Source organism: Ursus maritimus, unplaced genomic scaffold, assembly GCF_017311325.1.
Source record: "Ursus maritimus isolate PB19 unplaced genomic scaffold, ASM1731132v1 scaffold_27, whole genome shotgun sequence".
NCBI lineage: Eukaryota > Metazoa > Chordata > Mammalia > Carnivora > Ursidae > Ursus > Ursus maritimus.
This window is the reverse complement of record NW_024425230.1, coordinates 33572202-33597466: the sequence shown is the minus strand read 5'-3', so window position 1 is coordinate 33597466 and position 25265 is coordinate 33572202. Positions and strand designations below refer to the sequence as shown.

Sequence of the window (25265 nt, the reverse complement as noted above, 5' to 3'; positions counted from 1 at the left end):
CCTGACCCTGCCCCAGGAGCCATGGCTGCACCCCATCCTGGCCTCGCTGTCTCTGGGGAGGGGGTGACTCGTGTCAGTCACAACAGAGCCTCCTCCCTCTGCCCTTGCTCAGGGAGGTCTACCTGCATCAGCTCCATTGAGAGCCAGGAGAGACCAGGGCCACACCTGCTGTCTGCCGGCCTTGCTGGGAGGGACCCCAAGGCCACTGGAAGGGACAGAGCATCCCCGGGGGGGGGGCACATCCCTTCCCCCCTCACATACCCATGGGGGCAGCGACTTCCCTAAGGCCTCTGACTCAGAAGGGGCAGCAGCCCACAGGGCCATGTGAATCAGGGAGCGTCTCTGGTCCCAAGGCACCCCCATGGGGGCTTGAGGGCTACTTTCCCGGAAGAGGCCCGGTCCCAGCGCTTGCTTTCCCTGGATGAACACTATCGTGTTGAAATGAGAAAGAACATTCAAGTTCTGGAGCTAGTTTTGCTTTTCTATCGGGCGCCAGGGGGCTAGGGAAACTGTAGACAGAGGGGTGTTTAAAATCTATTTTATTTGTATCCTTAACAGGGGGCCACAACAGACTAAGACACAGCTGGGTTTGAAAGAGGGGGACCCACTTACCAGCTGCTTGAGCTTGGGAAGTCCTGCAAGCTCTCTGAGCCTCAGTTGCGTCCTCTGTACAATGGGGTGATTGGGCGTTAGGCATGGAGTTGCCTATGGCACTGGAGCTGAGGCTTCTCCCTGCACTTAGCACAGACTTCAACGCACAGTGATGGCTGGGTGGGGGGGGTGAGGGGCGGAGGCGGGGGGGAGCTGTAACCATTTGCCTGGTGAAAGTCTGAAAGAATATTCGCCAAAATGGAAGCGGGGGGTGGTGCTTATCACCGAGGGGCAGGATTTCAGCCCCTCAAGCCCAGTTCTTTGCCTTTTCTTTCTGCTTATCTGCGTTTTCCAAATATTCCACGACGTTCCTGAATTCGTTGTCCTTTGAAAATGGTAATAAAGTGCAAAGCAAACGGGCCGCCCGCGGCGGTGTGGGGCGGCTGGGAGCCTGGGAGCCGGCCCGGGAGCCCCCGGGACGCGGCGGGGGGCGACGCCCCCTCCCCGGCGGCGCGGACCCCCCACCCCGGCGGGGCGGGCCCGGCGCTCGCTCACTCTGCTCACGCCCGGCGCAGACAATGCGAGCACACAATCATTCATTATAACTCAATTACAGTGATTAAAGCTGGTGGCATGCAGAGGCAGGAGGGAGTGTTGCCAACAAAATTTACACTCCGTGTCATCAGCGAGAGATAACAGCAGCTGACGCGGCCGCTCGCCTCCCCTGCCATCTGCTCAGCGCGGGGCCGCTGAGGTTCCGAGGGCCGCGCGCGAACGGCCACCGCGGGCCACTGAGCCACCGCCACGCTGCCCCCGGCGGAGCGCGACCGCGGGGGATGCGCCTCTGCTCTCCCCACCCACACGGCGGCCCAGAGACACCCCTCCCCCCACAATCTGAAAAGGGTGGGGGGGCAGCGATGGTGCGCGCTCTTCGGGGGCTGTCTGGGTTTTGCCCCCCCGTGTTCCAGATGAGAAACTGAGGCACAGATGCCGGAAGGATTCCGTACAGTAAGCCGGGAAAAGAACCTAAGCTCGGGCCTGCCCTAGCTCTCCTGGGGACGATGCAGAGAGGGAGGCTGGGAAGTTGGGGGTCACTTGGGACTGCAGGCAGATGGGAGGGGCCAGGCTGAGGACTGAGACCCTGGGGGGCCCAGAAGGAGGCAAGGATGGTGACAGGAGGGCGCATGGAGACAATGCAGGTGACATTGGGCACAGGGCAGGGCCGCTGGGGGAGAGAAGGGGGCAGGAGATCATCACTGATCAGCAGGCAGCAGACCCGGACATGGTGAGCTCTGGTTGAGGTGACCAAGAGGGACAAGAAGGAAGAGGGAGGCAGAAGTCCATGACTGTGGTCTGTGCCACCATGAGGCAGAGGGGTGGGGAGGACAGAGCCACTTTTCAACAGGCAGCAATGACACCAGTCATCCCAGAACACCAGGCCCCCAGCTTTGTCAGCCAGAGGAAACAGGACACTTGTGCATTAGCCCAGTGAGGGGAATGAGGAATGTGGGAGGTAGAGAGAGGCTTAGGTCTGTCTTCCCCTGGTTTTTCCTTACTCTCTCACCAAATACATTTTTCTGGGGTTGCACACCTCTGAGGCTGCAGTCACCATGGTAGCATCCACACTGCTCCCTGCCTGACTCTCCCACCCCCAAGGCCTGCCCAGTGCTGCAACTAGAACTCGTTTCCCAAAGCTCAAATCCCACCATAAGTGTACTTTGCTAAACTGCCAGCAGCTCCTTGGCTTCCCCAGGACACTTCTTGACCCCTCAGGGGCTTTCCCTTGAGCCTCTGTCACATGCACCCTAGGGCCTTTGCACCTGCTAGTACACAGATGCGCCGTCCCTCCTCCTCTAGCTCCCTCATCCCACTTGTCCTTCAGAGCCCAGCTGAAACATCCCCTCCTCCAGAAAGCCATCCCGACCTCAAGGCCAGGCGGGCACCCTTCCTCTGGGCTCCCATACCCCCCTGCTAGTGCCTTTGGTGCACTGAACATGGAATATTAGGGTCATCTGGGGACAGGTCCATTCCCTACCTACAACCCTGACAGTAACTTGGGGGCAAGGCTTGGGTCCTAGTCCTCTCTGAAATCTTGGGACTGACTGGATAGATGCTGGATGTGGGGGATGGGTACATGGCCCAGGCATGCGCTGATAAAATGGCTGCCTCTGGAGGACTGGCTCAGGAGAGCACAGAGCCAAGCCCACAGTGGGGCCAGAGATCAGTGTCCTCAGAGTGGAGAGCAAGGGAGGAAAGGAGAAAAGACACAAGCTACACCCCCAGCTAGGCCTTTCCCATATCCCCTGGGGTCCCCCCACCCTAGTCCAGGCCTGACAAGCTCACTCTCCACTCCCCAGCGCTGGCTCCCGGGCCGGTCCGATGCAGCAGGGTTGACGGGCCGGGGTCGGCCTTGGTGATGCTGACCGCGGAGGCCAGAGAAGGCAGAGATGGGGGCCACTGCCTTCTCTCGCCTGCACATCACTGACCAGGCCACCTAGAGCGTGGGCTGTGACCAAGCCCAGAACACGGGGGAGCACAGTGCAGGGGCGTGGTCCTGGCGTGGCCACACCCAGCTGCCCTAGAAGCACAGTCCCTGGAATTCCCCTGTGAAGAACCGAAAGAGGAAGCCGCGACGGGTGGGCGAGTCTGCCACGCAAAGATGCTCAAAGTCCACAGCCTGGTTTTAGTTTCAATCCTGACTCGGGGCTGTGTGAGGTTATTCATTCGTTCATTCAGCAAACAGAGCTAAGCACACAGGGGGCCTAAGCCAACTTCTATCATAAGTCACTTGTGCTGGCTGGGCTTCAGTTTCCCCATCTGCATTGGGGGTATTAGACGAGCTCCAGTTTCCCAAAGTGGGGTCTGGGGGAGGATTTTTTACGTAAGACAAAGAGGCACATTAACAGTCATTGACTCACAGCAGGGAAGTTAATGCTTTTCCTCTTCTCCATCAAGGTTCCGATGAGATCCGGGAGCAAGTTTCATTTCGGTGCTGAGGGGTCCTCACACCTCTCAAATACTGCTTCACCTCCCTGTTGGTAACAAAGAGGGAGTAAGAAGGACTTGAGGCATGGCTAGCAAGCTTTGTTCTCATTGCCTTTAGTCGTATGGAGATGTTTTTAAAGGGGGGCGATATCCATTTAGGATGATGATACAAAGTTTCCCTTTTAAAATACTTACATTTAGCCTTAAAAAATGAATTTATTGAAAGAGAAACTATGAAGTCACTCAACAGGCTGGTGGGTTTAGTTAACCGGGGCAAATCTCCCTAGATGATAATTTACAAATAACTGGCTCTCTTTGATCCTTGGGTCCAGGGACCTTGCAAGGGTAGCCCTGTTCGTGTTGGGGGACAGAACTGTGACCTGACAGCTGTGGCTCCCGGAACTGGGCCAGCAAGGCCAGGGGAGGGAGCCCCACCCTGATAAAAAAGGTGATGGAGAGTTAAAGGGTCGAATCTTGGGTAACATGGGTGCTTGGGGCTTCCCAGGGACTAGGGAGTGCGTCCCCCAAACAAGCCTGAATGCAAATTACTTTCCGTTGACAAACAAGCTGATCTCTGCATGCACCACAGTTGACAGAGGTTTCGAATGGTGCTCTGCCGCTCTGCCGTGAGGGGGCAGCCGCTCTGTGTTCTGAAAAGTGACTCCAGCCCACCAGCTCCCAGCCTCCTCCCTTCTCCTCTCACTCTTACTGTCTGCCCTCCTGCATACCTCTCAGGGGAGACACTTGGAGGTTCTCCAAGGAGTAGACTCCAGCCCCAGCACAAAGATTTACAAAATCTTCAGCCATCCAGGAGCAAAATAGTTCAGCACTACAGAGAGGCAGGCAACTCTGGGACTACTGTGTCAAAATGCCCTTCCTTCTCTCAACCTGCAACTCCTATGCACCCTTAAACAGCCAGGACAAACCTGAGTTCTGAAAGTCTTCATGGATACTTCCCTTTCTGAGCCTTGTAAAAGGTGCCCGATCCTTCCTTCTCACAACTCTCACAACATGCTCTCCAGGCCAGTATTTATTAATAACATTGTTTTATCATTGTTCCGATCATTCGAGTTTGTTTTACTGACTTGAGTGCATTGTTTGAGGGCATGGACCATTTATCTCTAGATCCCTTGTCCTTAGCCTCCAACACTGGGTACGCTCTGTCTGTTTCTGTTGAACTCATGGATGGGTGAATAGTCTTGGCTTAAATTTCCAAGCTAGTTTTCAGATCCCATTCACATCTACTTTTCTATTTAAGGAGAGGAAAGTTTTCCTTGAAAGCATCGTTCTTTTAGGTATTCAGTAACTATTTATTAAGCAGCTAGCATGTGACAGTTACTCTGCTAGGACCCAGGAATACAGAATGAATCAAACTTGATCTCTGCCCTCAGGAAGTTCACCGTCAGGTTGGAGCATGAGGCGAACAGCAAATGGACAACAAGAGAAGGTTTTGAATGTCGTCACTTAGATGTAAACCACTCAGAATTTGATCCACTTTGTAAGAAAATTCAGATAGAAGATCAATGAGGTGAAGTGAAAACATGCAATCCTGAATTTGAATTAGAAGTATCAATAGATTTCATGATGTATTTTATCTTTAACAGATGTAAACACACACACACACACACACACACACACACACACACACTTTTTAGCTCTGCTACTGAAGGGATCTAAAAACAGTGACCAATCCATTAGCACCAAGCACCCCTAGCCCCCAGATTATGGTCTCTAAATACCACTTCCCACTAAAAGGCACTAGGGCTCCTTGGAGACATGGCTGACTCCAGATCTAGGACAGAAAATGTCCAAGATGAGTCAGGAACATTGTCTTAGAAAGAAAAATTATCAAAAGCTACCAAAGTCATATCAAAAAGACTCAGGAGGCATATTGAAGAGGATGATTTGAGAAACAATAAGGATAACTCCACTTGACTGAAGCCTAAAACGTATGTTTAAATCCACAAGTTCATAATGTTATTTAGAAAAGAAAGCCCTTACTGGTCAGCTGTTGAGGATACTAACTTACTACTTTAAAAACTGGCAAGTAAAGCAAATGAACCAAACATTTATCCTGCATTTAAACTATACTTCGAGATAATCATATGGTTGATGAGGGGCCGTTTCTCTTTACAGCAGCATTCAAGCAAATAGATGGAGGAGTGACAGAATTAAAATATCAGCATTTTGTGGCCCCTAATGAATCCAGGAATCTGAATGGTGATCATCAGTAACAGCTAATATACAAAAGGAGAAACATCTAGATTGTACATGCTTCCCCATGGATCAGTGAAGTATTCTTGACCCCCGCCCCCCAAAATTAAGCCCTGAGTTAATCAAGCTCTAAGATCTAACAATTTAACAATCAGCCAGATTCAGACTGAGAAGCTCTAAGGACAAATAATTTAGTTTCTTAATAATTAAGTGTGTGTGTGTGTGTGTGTGTGTGTGTGTGTGTGTGTGTGTTTGAGAGAGAGAGAGAGAGAGAGAATGAGATGTGAAAGAGGAACCTAAAAAACATATCAATTATAGTTGCTTTGTATAAACCTTACTTGGACCCTAATTCAAATAAACAATTTTTTAAAAAAATTCTGAGACAATTGAGGAAAGTTGAGTACAGATTGGGGATTTGATGACATTGGAAATTATTGTTCATTTTTTAGGTGGGATCGTGGCATTGGTTATATTTTTTAAATAGATCTTTCCTTGTGGAGATATTTAAATATTTACTAATTAAATGTTGAGATATCTGGGATTTGCTGCATAATACCCCACTGGTGGTGGTGGCCAGTGGAAATGGGTGAGGTAGATAAAACAAGATTAGCCCTGAGTTGGTAACTGTTGAAGCTTGATTAATGGGCACAGAGAGAGTCTCTATACTGTTCTACTTTGTATCTGTTTGGCATGTCTCACAATGAAAAGCTAAACTAATTTAATTCATGTTGTCTCTGCATGAGATAGTTGCCCTTGCACCCCTACAAAATCATTAGAATCACAAACATCCAGGCTGGAGAGGAGCCAAGGATTGCTTATCCAGCCTTCAAGCATCAGTCCGTAGACGAGAAGACCAAGTTCTGGAGAGGCCCAGAGATATGGCTAAGATAACATGGTGACGTGAGGGCTTTGCTCCTCCACCACTGGGCATGTGCACCCCCAACCCAGCCCCATCCCCCCGCCTCGCCCCATGAAAGGTGGTTTCTTATCAGGTCCTGAGTTGTCTGGCTTTCTTCATTTGATCTCTAATTATGAAATATTCCAAGCATATAGAAAAGATCAGAAATTAATATAACACTACTAAGGTCACTACACAGATTTTAAAAATGTGAACATTTTAACATTTTCTTCAGATTTTTTTAAAGGTAATAAAATGTGATACGTATAGCTGGACTCCCACCTGACCCTCATTTCCCTTCCTTCCTCCCTCCCTCCCTCCCTTCTGTCCTTCCTTCCTTCCCCACAGATAACCATTGTCCTGGTAGCATGGTGTGTTCTTTCCACTCATGTTTTTATATTTTGATATATATACTCAAATTTAGAATTGTTTTATATTTATATTTGACATAAGTAGTATCATAGCATATATTTCCTTTTGCAACTTGCTCTTTTCACACAACATTGTGTTTTTGAGATTGATCCAAGTCGATACACAAAGATCTAGCTCATGTATTTTAATGCCCACATATAATTTCATTATAGGAAAAAGCATAGATTATTCTTCTTTATCCATTCTGCCAGTAATGGACAGGCTCTTTCTAGTAGTTTCTGCTACTTCAAATCATGGGGCAATGAAAACCTCCATGTACATCTCTTCGCACTTGTGTTTAAGAGCTTCTCTAGGGGACCTACCTGGAAGTTGAATTAGCAGGCCACAGGGTTGTGTTGCTTCTACTTTGCCAGCTATTGCCAAATGCTCTGCAAAGTGGGTGACGTGAGCGTGCTCCCACAAGCGGTGCTTGACAATGCTACTCCTTCGCCATCTTGGTGGAAGCTTTGTATCATTAAACTCATCAAAGACTCGCCGATCCAATGGGAATGATTGTTCTGTTCCCCTTTGGTTTGTTTCTGTTTTTGTTTTGCGGTTGTTGTTTTTTAATTTGCTTCTTGATAACGACCAAAATGGGACATTTTCACATGTTTCCTGGCCATTCGTTTCCCTCTCCTGAGAATTACTTGTTTCTGTCCTCAACCCATTTCTCTGGGTTGTTCACGCTCAGGTACTGACTTGGGAGAATCTATTACGTATTCCAGATACCGCTTCTCTGTCCGTTATGCATCCTGCATGTACATTTTTTCATGACTTCTAACTTTTTCATCTCTTGCCACGCAGGTGTTTAAAATTTTGATGTAATCAAGTCGATCTTTCTTTTTCTTCATCATAGCTTTTGGTTCCTGTGTCCTGTTCAATAGTCCTTTCCCTCCTCACACCACGAAGGCTGTTCTCCAATATTTTATCCCACGTATTTGAAGACTTTAATTCCACTAGTTTATTTTTTTTTTAAGATTTTATTTATTCATTTGACAGAGATAGAGACAGCCAGTGAGAGAGGGAACACAAGCAGGGGGAGTGGGAGAGGAAGAAGCAGGCTCATAGCGGAGGAGCCTGACGTGGGGCTCGACCCCATAACGCCGGGATCACGCCCTGAGCCGAAGGCAGACGCTTAACCGCTGTGCCACCCAGGCGCCCCGCCCCACTAGTTTATTTTTGGGTAGAGTGTGAGGTAGAGATCCATCTGCCCTCCATAAAGGTGGGCTATCGTTCTAGAACTACCCGCAGATGCTTTTCTCCACTGAGACAACGCCACATGGGTCATAGTTGGATTCTTATTTACATGGGGGTCTATTTATGGACTTAATTCTGTTCCATCGGTCTGTTTGTCTATGCAGCGCTAACTCGCTTTACAGTAAGTCTTGGTCTCTGGAGGACAAGTCCTCCTTTCTTATTCCTCTTCAAAATTATACTTGCTATTTTTTGGTCCTTTAGTGTTCAGATAAATTTTAGTGTCAGTGTATCAAATTATATAGAAAACATCCTAGTTGGATTTTGTTTAATATTCCATTACAGGGTTCTGGAAAAGACAACATTTGAAATAAAATTGGATTTTCCCATCAATGAATATGGTATAACATAGGATCCATGTAGTTCTTTTCAAAAATATTTCCTTCAATAAAATTTTATATTTTTCTTCATAAAGGTCTTGCGTAGCTTTGCTAAGATCTATTCACGGGTAGGTTCTGTTGCTACTATAATTGCATTTTTTTCTTTATATTACATTTTTCTAATTGGTTATTGCTTATGAATACGAATGCTATTGATTAATGAATGTTGATCGTGGATCCAGCAACTTGACAAAACTCTCTTATTTGTTTTGTTTATATATTTTCTACGTTATCTGCAAATAATTACAATTTTGGTTTTTTTTTTTTCCATTTCACTCATTGTACCTTATTCGTTCTTTTATTTTGTGTTATTACATTGGCTAGAGCTTCCAGAACTATGTTGAATAGAAGCGGTAATAATGATTATTCTTGGCTTTTTGCTGACTTTAAACCAATGCTCCTGAAACTTAACCACTATCTGTTATTGGGCCACTGGTCTGGTTTAGCTGTCCATTGTCAGATTAAAGATATTTTCTTTTATTCCTAGTTTGGTGTGTTAGGAAGAGTCATGAATGGGGATTGAATTTTGTAAAATGTCTCATCTGCTCCTTTGATTGGTAAAACGAAGTCTTCCAGGTGTGCTGGAAAATAGTCTGTGCTCTTCAATAGTTGCTCTAGCGTTCGATGGCTCAAGCTTGGAAATTATGCTGTTCCAATCTTCTACATCCTTATAAATTACTCTTGGCTCGATCTACCAGTTTCTGTTAGTGGATGTAAAAGATTCCTCTTCCCCCCTTCCCCTTCCTTTCTTCCTTCCTCCCTCCCTCCCTCCCTCCCTCCCTCCCTCCCTTTCTTCTTTTCCTTTCTTCTTCCTTTTTCTTTCTTGGCAACCTAGTAAAATTGTTTCAGTTTAATTTTATCCACCACGTCTCAGTGTCCACGTGGTTAAAGGGAATCCTTATTAGCCTGTTGTTTCACTTGCCAGAATTGAAAATTCCAGATCTGCTGTTTTTCAGATCGTGTAACCTGTTGTCAGCGAACGCTTGCACCCGGCAGCTATAATATCAAGGAAAGACAAGGCCCCAGCCCCATCTGACTTTCATCTGGCCTCTACAGTCCAAGAGGTCCCAAGAGACCACTACTGAGCCATCAACCATGCCCCGTCTGATCTGCCTGGGAGAGAGCTGAGTCGAGGTCAGGGAGAGCCCACCGTGGAGTTTTCTGGGCCCTGACTGAGGTGCCCTAATGGACACGAGGAAGGTCTGAGCTGGGCAGGGGTGGGGTTGGGGAGGGGGCTCCTTTTCTTTCACTTTCCCTCCTATACTCTTCACTTTGAGATCACTGATCTCCTCCTCTGCCCTGGGATCAATCTCTTTCCCATCTCTGGCCGAGAAAGTTCTGCGAGGGTAAGCATTATGTCTTATTGATCTTTGCATTCCAGCACCTAGGACCATGCCTGTCATGTTAGATTCTCACTACATAAATGTTGGTTGGTTGGTTGGCTGGATGGGTGGATACAAGGGTAGTTTGACAGATGGGTGGATGGATGAGTGGATAGTTGAGTGGGTGAGGGAGGGAGGGATGGATGGATAGATGGATGGGTGAGTTCTAGGTTCTCAAGGGTGGAAGCTTTTCTGGGCTACCTCTTTTTTTCCTCATGGGAAGATGCAGGAGCCCTCATCCTTGGAGTCCAATTCTCTGAACATCATTCAGTCCTGCCCTGCCTGACAGTATGCTAGGGATTTAGGGGAGAGACAGATGTGATTTGGGTGACTCATGGTGAGTCTCTTGCTCTTTCTGGGCCTAATTGTCCCATTCATAAAATCAAGGGCTCAGTAGAGATACCTCTTCAAATACAAAAGGTCCAATTTTCGTGTCACGTTTAAAAATGTTGCATGGGTACTGGAATAGAGAGTGCATTTTACATGGCTATCATAAGAAAAATGAAATGGTGTATAACCATGCAAATTTTTAAAAGATTAATCATGTTTGTTGGCTCTACTTCACATTAAAAATAATGTTCATTTTCAAGCACTGTGTTCTTGGGAAAAAAAGTACACTCCATCATCATGAAATATTTGATGGCCAGCTTCTAACATTGAGCGTTCTTGCTAAGGATCTGTCCAGCAGCAGAATCCAGAGATCTGTAGCTCTGTACCTTCTCACAGACGCTAAGATTAGGAGAGTCGCAGCCTGGGCTGGGGTGGGGCAGCTTCGGGGTGGGGAAAGGGGACGGGCAGTGACTCAGAGAGGCCAGGTGGCGCGGCCTGGTCAGCTGTGGCTTGGGATGACCTGGACACTTGCACACAAACTCATGTGGACTAAAAGCATGAACCCGCCTTCTCACAACCATTCCCTCCCCATTTTTAAAAACAGAGCTCCTTGCTTTGAGCAATGGCAGAGTTCAAAGAACTCCAGAAGCCAGTTCACGTCTCAGCTTCAGTTATGACCATCCAGATGCCCTGCTCCCGGAGAAATCAGATAATCTCAAACAGGGGAAAGTTCGTCATTTATTCCAGGACCACCCTGGGCCCCGTTAGTCCTGGGCGCTGCTCTCCAGGGAAGCTAGTCGAGCTGGGCAGACAGACAAGTGTGGTGAAATGTGCCCAATGCCACGGTGGACGGGGCCTGTGTTTCTGCAGGGAAAGGTTAGGGGTGACTTTGAAAATAGTTATCAAGGCCTTCTGCCCCTGTTGAGGAGGAAGCAGGGGAGACCTGGGGGTACTGAGGAAGGGAGGTGGGTCGTTGGCTGTGAGTGGGCCCCTCGCCTTGGACTAGAAGAGCCCTTCACAAACGCCTTGGACTAGAAGAGCCCTTCACAAACGTACAAGAGCCGGAGAGATCAGTGGAGGGGCTGGTAAAATGGAGATTCGGCGGCAGCAGGACTGAGCTTTGAGGTTTCTAACAAGCTGGGTGGGGAGTGGAGCGGAGTGGTGGGTGAGAGGTGGAGGAGGCGGCCCGTGATGGGGCCGTCTGCGTGGAGAGGCTTGGCCAGCTGGTGTAAGGGACAGTGGTGGTGACAACAGACGGGAGGCGAGGGGCTTGCAGCTGGGGCCCGGTTGTGTTGCCAGCAGCGCAGACACAAATTCGGGGCTGTATGGTCTCCCCACCCTCGACTGTGAGCGTCCGTGGTTGGGACCAGATCTTGGTCGGCTCTACATCCTTGACCGTGCTCAGGACATCTGGGTACGACAGCCTTCCAGAGGTTGCTTCCCCCCTCAGAAATGGTCGTAGCCGCCTCTGCTAGGGCAGGACTGGACATGAGCCTTCTCTGACGGACGTGTTGCTCTTCCTCTCCTTGAGGCCTGCGAGCCCAACTCCTATCTTAGCACCGGTGGGCAACCCCCGGCGGGTTTGGGTGCATGCAGAATCTTCTGGCCAGTGCCCCCCATCTGGCCCTCTAGCCTCTGCTTCAATGCTTCAATGTGGACAGAGGAGTGTAATGTTCTAGCACAGTCCATGCCACCAATACGGAGCTGCTGGCCGCAGGGCGGCCTCACATCAGCATTCCTCCTACCTGCTCGACCTGCTGGAAGCTTCTCCTCTAGGAGGCTGGGCGGACATCCCTCTCCAGCAGTTCAGCTGTTCTTTCTAGGCTAATAAAGACTGTGCTTTATTCTAATGGTGACTCCTTTTTAAAAGGTTAAGTCATTCCCTTTTTTGTGTAAAAGGACAGTGGGCAATTGTGATGCAGGACTTTGACCAAATGAGCTGGAACCCATGTTAATCCCCAGTTTCAGAAGAGGTTTCTCTACTGGGTGCAGGAAATCCCAGGGCCTAGGAAGCACCCTAGGCCAGCCCTGCCTCCCTGGGGGCACTGGCCTGCCACACCTACCCTACCCCTTGTGCAAAATCCCCCTCCGAAAGCCTTCACACACACACACACACACACACACACCATTGGGGACTAGGTCCCCCGCATAACATCTAACTTGAAATTAAGACGGTGAAGGGTTTCAGAGTCCAGATGTTCAGACACTTTACACGTGAAGTTCTTCGCATTTCGTTTTTTGCCAAAACGTTTTGCATGGACGGCTGTCTAATAAGACTCTGGCATAAATCTGCGGTCCTCCCCTCAGGGAACTTTATCCTGCGCATGCGTCCAGAGGAAATTCCAGCTCCCACCCACCACTCCCGGCGTGGAGACTGGAAAGCGGCCTTGGGAAGGCACGGAGAACACTCCCCTCACTGTCCTGCGAGATCAGACTTTTAGGGGTTGGGGGCAGCGTGCACAGGAAGTGCTTGAAATGAGAAGAGAGGAAGGGATGACAAGGGAAATCACCCAGAATCCAGGGCATGCGGGTGACAGTGGCCCCCTGTCTTCGGTGGGAGGACTGACAAACAAGTGGGGGCGGGGGGGGGTAAAGGCAATTAAAACACAACAATCAAACCAACCTTTAAATAGCAACTTTTAAAAATATAAAAACAGCTCATTACAATGACTTTTCATTTTTTTTTTCTTCAGGAATCAACTTTCTCCTACCCTCACCCTCCCTTGTGGCTAGAGCCTTTAACGAGACGCGGCAGATGCCCGTGGAGACCCAGAGAAAGGGAAAGGGATCCTCCAGAAGGCCCCTCCCCAACCTCAGAAAGGTGCAGGGCGCCCAGCCAGTCTCCACAACCTCTGGGTCACGTCCGGGAGCCGCTCGTCTGGAGCAAGATCACTGAAGACCAGCAGTCTCCACTGGGCCCTTCCTTCCTTCTCACCAGACAGAATCGCACATTACAAAATAATCCATAAAAATGCAGTATCAAAATTATCTTCCATATGCTACATCCATGGAGAGCCCACCACCAGGACTCACATCGGCCTTTAGCTTTTCCTTAAAAGAAGAAGAAGAAAAAAAAGACCAAGAAGAAGAAGAAGGAAAAAAAAAAACCCAAACCCTAATACCTCGGAACATTTTGGTACCAAAAAGTGGTACCTGCAGGAGATGACTTTCTACCTGTAACCTGTTTGGGCTCCGAAGAGAGACCGAAAGCCGCAAGAAGTCGCCACAGTGCCAGGACCGGTGTCCCCACCCGACCCCTGTCCCCTCAGCCCTGCGGTGCCGCCTGGGTGGGGCCGCGGGGAGACCGTCCCTTCGGACTCACAACCCTGCAGGTTGATTACACTTTTCCCCTCTAGGGAGAGAGAAGGGGGTCAGAGCCAGGAAAGGGGGAGAAGGCATTTTATAAAGGACATCGATTCTAATTCTTTTTATTCAAATAAAAAAAAAAAAAGCACCCACATCAGTTGCTATTTTTCTCTGGTAGCTCCCTGAGCTGAGTTGCTATGCTTTCCTCTAACTTTTTGTCCTTTGAACGTGGTGTCCGAAGATCAAGAAGGGCCAGAGACGGAGTTCCTTCGCGCCTCCATCTCCCATCACCATAACCAAGTGTGCGCCAAAGAGAGAGCGAGTGAGGCGAGAAGGAAAGAGCGAGCAAGAGTTGGACCCCTGAGAGAGAGGAAGGCGAGCGCAGGCGGCCACAGAGAACCCGACCTTCGTCAGCCTGCCTGGCACCACGCAAGCCTTGCCCAGCCATCCGTGTAGCCCGAGTGGGCCCGACAGGCCCCGGGCTGCTCCCAAGTCCACGGCGAGGTGCGCTCATCCCAGGGGACCTCCTCCCCCCCCCTCCCCCGCCACCGGTCAGTCTGGTCACCAGCTGCAGCTCCCTTCCTCTGCCCCCTCCGCTCCCTCTCCATTTGGTTCCCCCTCCCGGCCTCCCCTTCCCAGATGGGGATGTCCCTTAAAAAAAAAAAAAAGCCACCACCACGAGTGGGTTACAAATACAGCAGGCGAAATACACGGCTAGCGTTTTCGGTGGGAAGGGGCCTCCTCCCCCACTGACCAGTCCAAGATAGAGGAGTCTGTTATTTACATTTTTCACAAACGTTGTGCGCTGCACAATCGGGAAAATGAGATCCCCCCCTCCCCCAGCACAAACACGTGGTCCACTCTGGCATCCCCGACCCGGGGCAGGGGGACAGAGCAAAAGAGAGGGGAAGGAAAGATGGAGATTCACGAGGGGGTCTCTGGGGGGCTGGAGCCCCAAGCCTCCAAAGAAATCTACTTGTAGCGTCTGCCAGGGTTGTGGACGGGGAGGAGGAGAGACATCCGTCGGAGTCCGTGAGACATGGGAGTCCATGCCCAGGGGTCCAGACCGTGACGGGCGCGCCCTCTTGGCCTGCCGGAGCGCAGCCCTGGACCGCTCGGCTGCCCACCGCTGGCCTCCGCCAGCCTCGGGGCCCCTCGCGGGGTGGCCCTATCACCGCCGAGTCTGTTTCTCCCAGAGTCTGACAGCCCTGTTAGAGTCCTTGTTTAGTAGATGACCTCATAAACCGTGGCCTTCTTGTCACCAGAGCCTGTTACAATATATTTGTCATCCGCCGAAATGTCACAACTCAAGACAGACGAGGATTCCTTGGACTGCAGGAGGAAGGCGAGGACAGGCAGGAAGGGGTGGGGAGAAAAAAGGCAGAAACTCACTTTCTTGGTACCCAGCACGATTTCCGCGCTGTGTCACACCCCCTCTGCCGGCCCCGGGGCTCTGACCCCGAGTGCACCCAGCAGGGCCTCCCAGCGCAGCCTGGAGACACGCTTTCAGGGACAGATGCCCCGACCTCCGGCTTTTCCACCGGGAAAGGCTCGTGAACAGGGTCCAGGGTGATCCTGGAGTTGTAAAGCTCCAAAGAGCACTGCAGCGCGAGCTTCTCCGTGGAGTTTACAGATAAGAAGGAGCACTTCTGAGCAGGGCGTGGGCATCCGCGGGCCACAGCCTCAGGCTGCCGAGCTAGGGAGGGGACCTACGCCCAACCCGAAGTGTCCAGTGTAACTAGGGAGACGCTGAGGGTTTCCATGCGTGACACGCTGGCCGCCATACATTCCCAGCATGGATCCCGAAAGCGGCTTGTGGGCTGGGAGCACAGGAGCACCGTGTGTGTGTGTGTGTGTGTGTGTGTGTGTGTGCGCGTGTGCATGTGCTCAAGACGATGTATAAGTGAGAGCTGTAGGTCGGAACCCAGATCTTGAAAAATTATGAAAAGCCTCTTCCAGCTCTCCCATCTCTTTCCAGATCCTGCCCCCTCACTCCTTACACTGAGGTGTTGAGATGAGACACAAACTTACTGGAACATCAGGTAAACACTGTTCTGATAAGAGCTGCCCAGTGCCGCTGAAGCATACCGGCCAGAGCCAAGACCACGACTTGACTCCCCCTTGTTCTAGAAATCCTACAAGAAGCCCTGCTTAAAAGCCCTCGCCCTATGGGTCAGACGCCACCAGCCGCGGCGTGTGTTCCACTGATGTGTCCCAGGCCTTGGCTCTGGGGAACCCATCCCGCACCCGCATCAGGTAGGGCCTGGAAGGGGCCGTCCCCATTCCCAGTCCCCGGGGCAGCCGGGCGGTGGGAGGTACCTGGAATATGCTGGCTCCATACGGTGTCCTCCAAGCGTTGAGGAGATTGTCCTTCCCAGTGCTCACGAACCACTTGCCTGCAGGCGGGAGGCAAGGGAGCGTCAGCTTGTGGCTGGCTGCCCTGGAAGGCAAGGCCCGCCCCAGACACGGCCGGCTGCCATGGAGACGTGCCGCGAACTGCCAACCGGGCCTTAGTTAGACTCTCGGCTGGTGAGGGGCATTTCCTAAGCGAGACCCGTAACTGACTCCCGGACATGGCAGCCCGCTCTGCCAGGGCTCTGCCCATGCTAGCGCACTACTGCTCCCCAAAGCCTCGCAGGGGCCCCAGGCCACCCCCGGAGAAAGACCCCCTGGCGTGCAGAGAGGATGAGGCGTGTCTAAGGTGGCACAGCCAGTCAGGGGAGAAGCAGGTCCGACCCCGGGCCGGCAGCCACCAGCGCCCGCAGTCTTAGCCGCCTGCAGGAACGGCCTCGAGGTGAGCGTGCCGTTCCTCTGCCCCGGGCCTGCAAGGACTGGCTCTGGCCTGCTGCCAGGAGCGCTTGGTCCCCGTGGCCGTATCCACATCCAAGGGACATGGATGGGGGGTGGGGGGGAGGGTGGGACACGACAGTGGTCGGGATCGGGAGGCTGGATTCCAGGACGTGGCTGGCTCGGGGGCTCTGCCTTGCTATCAGCTCCGGGCCCCACCTCGGCGCAGAGGGCAGGGCGGGCTGCCTGGGCTCCCAGCTCCCCGGGCTCCCGGCTCCCCGAGGCTCACCGCAGTAGGCGAACTTGAGGGACAGCACGCAGCTCTCGTGCAGGTGCAGCTGGTACTTGTCCGGCTTGGTGTGGTGCAGGACCTCCACGTTGCTGCTCTCCATGCCCACGGCCAGCCACTCCCCGGTGGGGCAGTAGCCCAGTGAGAAGATCTGGGGGGGGGGGGCAGACCGGGCTCAGCTCCTCTGCCCCCTACCCCCACCGGGGCCCCAGGGGCCCACCGCTCCCACTCCCATCATGTCCCCACCTGCCACCTGCGAGGCAAAGCCCCCTCTCCTCTCCCTCAGCCCCGGAATGCCTTCCAGGGGTGAGGAAGTAGAGGCTCAGAGAGGTCGCTGACTCTAGAAAGTAGTGGTAAAGCCAGCACTCCAGCTCAGAGATGGTACAGGCATTTTACTGTCCAAGTTACTCTATCTCTGTGACCTTTGCCTTTCCTTAAGAAAAAAAGTAAACAAAACGCTAAAATATTAAATATGTATGGCTGATATATTTAAATGAGTGGAAAGTAAGGCTACCTAACATTAACAGAGTATCTTCCAGGAGCCGGGCTATGGCTAAGGCTTTTAAGAGGGATCGTTTCAGGTGCAGACCTACGAGGCAGCTACTATTGTGCCCATCCTGTGAGGGAGAAAACCAGGGCCAGAGTGTTCAACAATAGAGAAGCTGAGAATCAGATCTGAGCAGTTGGGTCAAGTACGTCCAACTGCAGGGCCTTGTCGATTCCAGTCTACTGCTGCCTCCTCCAGGAAGCCTTCCGAGGTGGCTGAGGTTGGTTAAAGGTCCATTTGCAACGACCACCTGTGAGGGCCCCGCGTCCCCCGACCCAGCCACTGGGACCCCAGAAGGGAAGGGCACATGCTGCCCTGGGGGAGGGGAGGAGCGCACACACCTGCGAGGTGAAGTCGTGCTGCTGCAGCTGCCGACCCTCGCGCAGGTCCCAGGAGCGCACGGTGTTGTCCAGGCCTCCGGTCCACAGCTTGGTGCCATCATGGGAGATGTCTATGCAGCTGGCCCCGTCCGTGTGGCCCTGGAACTGCCTACGAAGGCCAAGCAGGGAGAGGGGGTGAGCCCTCGGGAACCACTGACTGCCGAGGCCAGCTGTGTCTGAGCAGAAGAGGAAACTGAGGCCCAGCAGGGGGTGGACCATGCACCCACGGGGCTCTGGTGAGCCCACAGCAGAGCGGGGCCCGGGCCTCCTCCCAGCCCCACTCCAGAGTCTCCGGCCCGGGCCGTCCTCCTCCTGCTGGCTATGGGACTGAGACCACACGCAGCTAGATGCCCCAACGACCAGCAAGGACAGCCGCTGTGCACCGACAGCCGACTCTGGGGTATGCATGCTGCCCTGCACTGCGCTCCCACTCCGAGGGCGGCCTTCACCACGCCTGCTTCACACGGGGGACACGGAGACACAGGAGCGGAGTGCCCGGCACAGGGTCATAATGGGGGCAGGATTCACACCGGGCCGCTGCTCCCGAGGCCCTCCTTCCTCAGTTCTCTCCCTCTGCTTGTCTCCAATGCTCGGAATTCCACGCTCCCCTCTCCCCAGAGCCTTGTGCAAGAAGCCCTCCATTCCCTGCCCACGCCGAGCCCCTGACACACGGCAGGCCAGGCCATCTCCTCCCCCGGGTGTCCTCGCCCGCTCTGACGTGGCCACCCCACAGCCGGGAGCGCCTCGGAAGGGTCCCCGTTACGAGCCGCGCAACCCTCCCGAGGACGGGGCTCCCCCGCTCCTCCCTCAGCCTCACCTGACCAGTGTCTGGTTATGCAGGTCCCACACGGCGATGTTGCCATCGCTGCAGCACGAGAAGCAGACTTTGGCGTCGGGGCTGATGGCCAGCGCGTAGCAGGCAGGAGCCGAGGACGTCAGCTCGGCCTTGATGCGGGGTGTGGGCGAGGCCAGGTCCCAGATGGTGAGCGTGCTGGCCTCGCCGCCCACGATGAGCGTGCGCCCATCGGGGAGCAGCTTGCAGGAGCGGATGTAGTTGTCCCTGTTCTGGAGGCAGAAGGGGCAACGTTGAGCTCTGCCCACCCCTCCTCCCAGGGACCGGAAGAATCACACCCCGCGCCACCCCGGCTCACATCCCGCCGTCTTGGCGCATTCCTTCACAGACCCCGGGAAGCTTGGTAACATCTCCACTTAAGGAAGGTAAGGAAACCCAGGGCTCAGGGGTCAGCCAGCCTGCTCGGCTGCCCCTCCCCCAGCTAGAGGAGAGGCCTGCGGTACTGGGGCCTCACCAGGCAGTCCAGCTGGGAGATGGGGCTCTTGCTGCCCGGCTGGCTGATGTCCCAGATCTTCACGCAGCCCTTGCCGCCTGTGTAGACGTGCCGCGTGGGGTTGCTGATGGTCACGGCGCACACCACCTCCCCGTGGCTCAGTGTGTTGATCTGCCGGGCGTGGCGAGGGATGCCGGGGCCTGCCAGGGCATCGTGGGGGAAGGGCACGGGCTGCATCTGCCCGTCTGCACTCACGTGGAAAGAGTACGCGCTGAAAGGGAGAACCGTCCCTTCCGTCAGCCCCAATCCTCTCAGTTCCCACGAGTCCTGCCCAGGTCAGACGGCACCACCCCGACTGGCCCACCTCGGGGCCCAACTCCCCAAAGCTTGGGGAACCCAGTCACCCCAACCTCCCTGGCCTGGCTCTATCAGGGTAGGGGACTGCTTAACATCCCAGCCTTGACGTCTGCTCCTGCTCTCAGACTCCTGGCTCCAGACCGCGTCACTAGGCCCACATGTGCCTTGGAACGCCCTTTCCCACCATCTATAAATCCCCCGGGTTCGGCTTGAATGTCACCTCCTCCTTTACAAGCCTGGGGGTAACAGGGAGGGAAAGAGGCGTGCCCCCTAGGACGCATCACGGAGTGCACGTCGGAGCCGGGGGTGAGCCGGCACGGTCTGCCTGCTGTTTTAGGCCTCTGTGGGTGCCACCGGGGGTGCTTCCAGCGGCTCAAACCCAGAGTGTGGCCAGGCAGCCGTTTCCTGGGGCTACAACCTGGTCTGTGAGTACCCTAGAGGGGCAGACACCTTTTCGAGGGGCGCTCCGCCAGGGCCGGGCATAGGGGCGGGGGTTGTGTGCTTCCCCCAACCAGCATGCAGCAAAGCACAGCCAAACTTACGGTTTCCCACCAGGAATGGAGGCGAGGCTGGAGGGCAGGCCGGTGGCCCGCATGGGAGGGTGAGGGTCAAAACCAACCTGTAAGGCAAGACGGGCCAGCCCTCAGTGAGGGAGGCCGCCACACGGCCCCCGCCCTGGCCTCTTCCTTCACCACTCCCTAGGTCCTGCCCACAGCGCTGCCTCTTCAAAACCCGGAACACAGAGCAGAGCCTGTTGTCTCAGAGGAAAAACAGGCCCGGCCGGCCAGGTGTCTTGCCCAGGACAGTGGCAGGAACAGGGTGCCAGTCCAGACCCACCAATTCGGAGCTGGTATTCTTGACCCCCACACCCTCAGCTCTCCCTGCTCCACAAGGCAGAGCTGACGCGGCCCCACTTCATTCTCTCCCCTGGTGTCCAGTGGGCCCGTCATAGGGAGAGGCGGCCACCCAGGAGAGGAACCGTCTCCTGGAAAAGAACCCCTCTCTGCTGGCCCAAATCTGATCTCACTCTTGCTATAGCAAGCAGCCTCATTCACCGAATCCAGGCTACATGCAAGTCACTGGACTCCTTTCGGGATTCCCATCCCCACACAGCCCAGAAAAAGAGAGAGCAAGGAGCCCCAATTCCCAGATGGAAAATGACGGCCTGGGTCGGGGAGTGCTGAGTTCTATGAGGTCACATGATGACTAATGGGCCAAGTGGGGGTGGGGCCCCAAAGCCTACGTTCCTTTCTTTTTCTAATAAACGCTCTGCCCCAGAGGCAGCTGCCTGACAACCCCCACCAGCCCCCCACTCCTTGCCCAGTCCCCCCGCCAAAAGGAGCCAAAAGGTCTACGTACAGCTCCAAAGCTCACCATTGGCGATCGGCCATAGGCGGCAGCGGCGGCGGCGGCAGCCGCGCTCATCTGTGGTGGGATGTTGTGGAGGCCGGCGTAGGCGCTAGGGCTGGTGAGCGAGCCGTTCATCTCGTGGTGGCTCATCATGGCAAAGGGGGCCGCGTAGGAGCTGGTGATGGAGATGGGCGTGCGCAAGGCCGAGGCTGCAAGGAGGTGGGCGTCAGCCGGAGGCGGAGACCCTCAGGGGGAGGGGGCCCACCCCTCCCTCCGGGATGAAGCTCAGGCCACCAGGATGCCTCCCAGCCCAGCAGCAATCCTTCCTGCACTCGAAAGCTGCCTGCTCGAGGCAGTCCTCTTGGATTAAACCCATCTAACTGGGATCCTGGTCTTCATGGTCCAAAAAGGTTGAAGCCGAGATGTGCCCACCTCCTTTTATAGGGCAGAACACGGGAGGCCCAGAGAAGGGGGTTGTTGAGAGTGTCACGGAATTATTGACACAGATGGGGACAGACCACGGGTGTCCTGACCTGTCTGAAGCTCCTTCCACACACTGAGTCCAACAGTGGCCCCAGTAAGCCCTTGCCATCAGTGTTGACACACCAGGTGTCCACATCTTCCTCAAACCTGACCACGGAGTGCCCCTGGAGGCAGGCCCTGCCCCACATACTGCCTGATGCTCCGGCCTAGCTGGGCAGCTCCAGCCCTAGCCCCGGGCAGACCCCACCCCTCCAGCGCGGTCGCCCCAGCCCCATCGTGCCTACCCATTATACCTATCGGGTCCATGCCTGGAGGTTTGCCCGGCATCGACCGGAGCCCTGGGGTCGTGCTGGTGCCTGGAGTCGGGGCATCGTTCCTCGGAGTAGGTGTGTTGGACTTGAGCCCAGGCGTGGAGGATTTGTCATTCTGAATAGGGAGACATGAAGATTCCTTTCTCTCAAGAGCTGGGCATTTGGAGCTGGCCACGACACCCAGTGCCGGCTCCAGTTCTGAATCTTCTGCCCAACAACCCCTCAATTCTTGCCCAACCTGATCTGGCAGGGACCGTGGTGATCATTCCCATTTTATAGACCAAGTAACCAACTCAGAAACGTTAACTGGTAGCACAGGGCCCAGCCAGTAGGTGGGAAAGCCAGCATCTGAACTGGAACCAAACCCCAATCCGTGTTCTTTGTACTCCACCTCCCCGCCCTCCAATTTTGACCACTCCAGCTTGTCCCTTCTCCAGAACCTTCTCCCTCCACCCCCACCTGCCCCAGCCCTCCGCTTCTGTGGCGCCAGTGGCAGACCCCACATACATGACCAAGGTCTTTGGTCTTGGAGGAAGGTGTGCTGCTGGAGGAGGCTACGGAGGCGGGGCTGGTGGGGGCATCCTTTTTCAGGCCTCGGGCCTTGTCCAGCCCATTTTCAGGAGGGGAGTGTGCCGGGCTGACCCGGGGCGTCGCTGGGTCCTAAAAGCACAAGGGATGCAGAGATGCACTGACAGCAAACACCAGCCTAGAATCTTCCCTGCACTGGGAACCGGAAGGGAGCACACACAGCTCCCGGGGAGAGGGGCTGTCCTGAGACAGACTGGGGGGCCCCAGGCGGGGACGACTAGTTCCCAATGATCTGGTCTCGCCCCTTCATCCCACAGATGGGGAGACTGGGGCCCGGTGGGGGCGAGGGAGGGATGGTGACCAGCCCAGGATCATACACAAGGTCGGGGCTCAAATCCGGGCAATGGGGCCTCTTGGCCTCATGCAGCTCTCTCCAGATCTTCCTTCCCCATAAGGCAGATCCCAAGGGGCTCATGACCCCTATACCCTCAAGATCCCGGGGGTGGGGGTGGGGAGAACAGAGCTGACCTGGAGGACCACGGGAAACAGGAGCTGGCCCTCGCCTGTGATCTTTGGGGCATGCTTGTGCTCTCTCCCCTGGACTCCTGTCCTAGGAACCCCAGCCACCATGCAGCCAAGCCTTGTCGTCCTCCTCCTCCTCCTGACCAGCCTGACGCCCCAACACCAGAGGCCTCGCTGCCCTGCTCAGGCCGCCAGCCATGCGGGCCCCGCAGCCAGAGATGCAACAGCTCCCAGCCAGGAGAGGAGCCGCCTCAAACCAGCCTAAACCGAGCACGCTGCAACCTGGGCCTGTCCGCGCTCACCTCGTTGGAAACATCCACCACCAGATCGTCACTCTTGTCCCCATCGCTGTCCTGTAGCCGAGAGAGAAGCCAGTCAGGGGCCACCCCGACCACACCCCCAGACCGAGTCTGAAGCAACCCCCGCTTCTACCAGCTGGAATCCGAACCTGGGGCCAAACCCCACAGTCCATGCACGCTCCCCTCTGGCCCACGGACATCGGCTCTCTGCTCACCCAGCCCCCGGGCCCTGTTCCAGGTCACTGCGCTCCACGCCCACTGGCAGCCTCACCCACACCTGCCCCGTTACAGTACTTCCGAGTCCCCTTTCACTTGGCTCCTTCCAGAGGCTTCATAGCCACCATCATGGACGAGGAAGCGAGCTAGCCCCATGTCACCACTTTCGCCACTGTGTGTGGGAGGGGCGATCAGCCTCGTCTCCCAGGAATGTAGCCGAGGCACTTGGGTGACACGTCCGGAGCCACAAGCGGCAAAGCATCGCGTGGCCCCCTTCCCCCAGTCTCAGCTCTCATCCCAACAGCCTGGCCCACGGCAGATACCGTGACCACACTGGAGGCTCAAAGTGTGGGGGAGCCAGGGACGGAGCAGACCAGGAACTCTGGGAGGGCCGTCATGGCAGCATGGGGCCCCCCTGGCCTGTGGGGGCGGGCACCCACAGCTCTCCTTAGCCACTCCCCGTCTTAGCCGTGGCCCATGTGCTTCCAGTGTCTGTGTATGAACCTGCCGCCCGCCAGGCAACCCAGCCCGCCCCCACCTGTGCCTCTGACTCACTGGCGAGTCAGGCCTGTGGGTTCTCCCACACCCCAGCCCCCAACACACACCCAGTGGTGCCCACTAGACATACGTATCGGCTCAGGCTGTCCTTCTCCTCTGCTTTCCGCTTCTTGGCTTCCATGCTGTAGTCTGCTGAGCCCCGGTGCTTCTCGCTGGCCCGGAGGCTTTCTGAGGGCGACACGGAGTTATTCTGGAAACCGGAAGGAGATTTAGTGTGAGCGTTTCGGGCACACCGAGACACAGCTAAGCGCAGGTGTCTCAAGCGGCCAGTGGGGGTGCTGTGTGTGTCCCACAATCCCCCACTCCATCGGAGCCTCACCAGGGAAGCCTCCCCAGCTCTCCAGATGGGGTCTCCCCGGCGGGGGGAGCCCCGTGAACACGATTCTCTTTTACAGCCATGATACTGCTATTAAGTAAAGAGGCCTGCGCTGAGCTCTCTGCCTTCTGGCCGGTGGGACCTTACGTTCTGAGAGCCGGATCACCCTCCTTCACCACCCACCTTGGGCCGGCCATGTGTATCTGCTCAAAGAAGGGATAAGCAAAATGTGCACCAAGCCTTGAAAGATGGGTCTCAGCGAACACACAGGGGCTTTCTCTGCTGAGCCCGACTGGAATGGGGAGAGTGACAGGGAGGGAGAATGTCGGTGCCAACAGGCCTTCTACGTGTAGGTGGGCGACTTGGCATTTTGTACGAGCGGCTATTCCTCCACTGCCGGGCCTCGAGCCACTTCAGAAATAGTGTTAGAAACAACAACTGCCAACTTCGAGAAGCCTTTCCCTCTGCAAGGTAGGAAAAGGCGTAAGGGCAGGTGCAATCGTCCTCTCTGCACCGACGGGAATGCAGGGGCCCTGAGAGGTTGGGAGATGTGCCCAAGGTCCCCCACAGGAGGCAACATGAAGGAAACCCGAGCTGCTCAGGCCTTCCCGCCTAGTACGTTCTCCCTTCAAACTCCAAAGGAAGCCAAGCCCAGCCATAGTTTGAAATTCAAGGCCTGGGAAGAGCGGGGCTGGGCCGCTGGACCACGCTGGAACAGCACTGGCAGGCGGAGGGCATCCCACAGACGATGGGGTCCGGCTGGCGCAGGGCGCTAGCGGTGGCCAGGACGGGAGCACCGGGCTGGGGAGCAGGTGGGGTGGGAGCTACCAGCAGCCGGACCTGCCAGCACACCTGTGCCCTTGGGGCCGGGACAGTATCTGAACCGATGCCCCCCTAGGGGGCCGCTGAGGTTTACTCCTTTCTAAGAGACCAAGCTATACCTTCCTTCATCCCTCCCCACTCACCCCTGCCTTTCCTGAGGACCCACCCTAGATCAGGCCCGGGGCTGGGCGCCAGGGGTGGAGGAAGCAGCCAGACACAGCCCCTGCTCTCCTGGGGTGCACAGCTGGACTGCAGGGCAGGGGAAGGCCAGCCCAGCCACACCCCCATGCAGTGTAGACGTGCAGGACACGGCCACACGGGGACACAGAGGGACGTGGGCAGAGGAGGACATCGAAAGGCAGGGGGCGGAGGGGGATAAGCCTCCACCTCCCGTCTCCCCCACGTTCCTGGAGGCCAGTGCTGGTGCTTGGCGGGGGGGGGGGGGGGGGGGGGGGGGGGGGGG

General features: G+C 54.9%; 1 protein-coding gene and 1 long non-coding RNA gene across 5 annotated transcripts in view; one reads left to right on the top strand and one right to left on the bottom strand.

Moving 5' to 3' along the window:
• Positions 1-1141: 1141 nt before the first annotated feature.
• LOC121105544 lies at positions 1142-14606 on the top strand. Its single transcript, XR_005838135.1, has 2 exons — positions 1142-1599; positions 9690-14606. It is a non-coding gene; the product is annotated as an uncharacterized LOC121105544 (long non-coding RNA).
• Positions 13068-25265, bottom strand: part of TLE3 (TLE family member 3, transcriptional corepressor) — a 45638-nt gene continuing 33440 nt past the window's right edge. For 2 of the 4 annotated variants that reach the window (XM_040643046.1, XM_040643047.1), the window contains exons 8-19: positions 23735-23854; positions 22894-22944; positions 22049-22201; positions 21524-21656; positions 20772-20956; positions 19940-20016; positions 19062-19311; positions 18572-18819; positions 17716-17863; positions 16828-16978; positions 16071-16147; positions 13068-15083 (exon numbers count right to left, since the gene is read on the bottom strand). In XM_040643046.1, coding sequence (XP_040498980.1) covers positions 14976-15083; positions 16071-16147; positions 16828-16978; positions 17716-17863; positions 18572-18819; positions 19062-19311; positions 19940-20016; positions 20772-20956; positions 21524-21656; positions 22049-22201; positions 22894-22944; positions 23735-23854 — 1701 coding nt within the window. In that variant the 3' untranslated portion in view covers positions 13068-14975. Of the gene's footprint in view, positions 15084-16070; positions 16148-16827; positions 16979-17715; positions 17864-18571; positions 18820-19061; positions 19312-19939; positions 20017-20756; positions 20957-21514; positions 21657-22048; positions 22202-22893; positions 22945-23734; positions 23855-25265 lie in introns of all 4 variants that reach the window. The other 2 variants (XM_040643045.1, XM_040643044.1) reach the window with 2 other exon arrangements.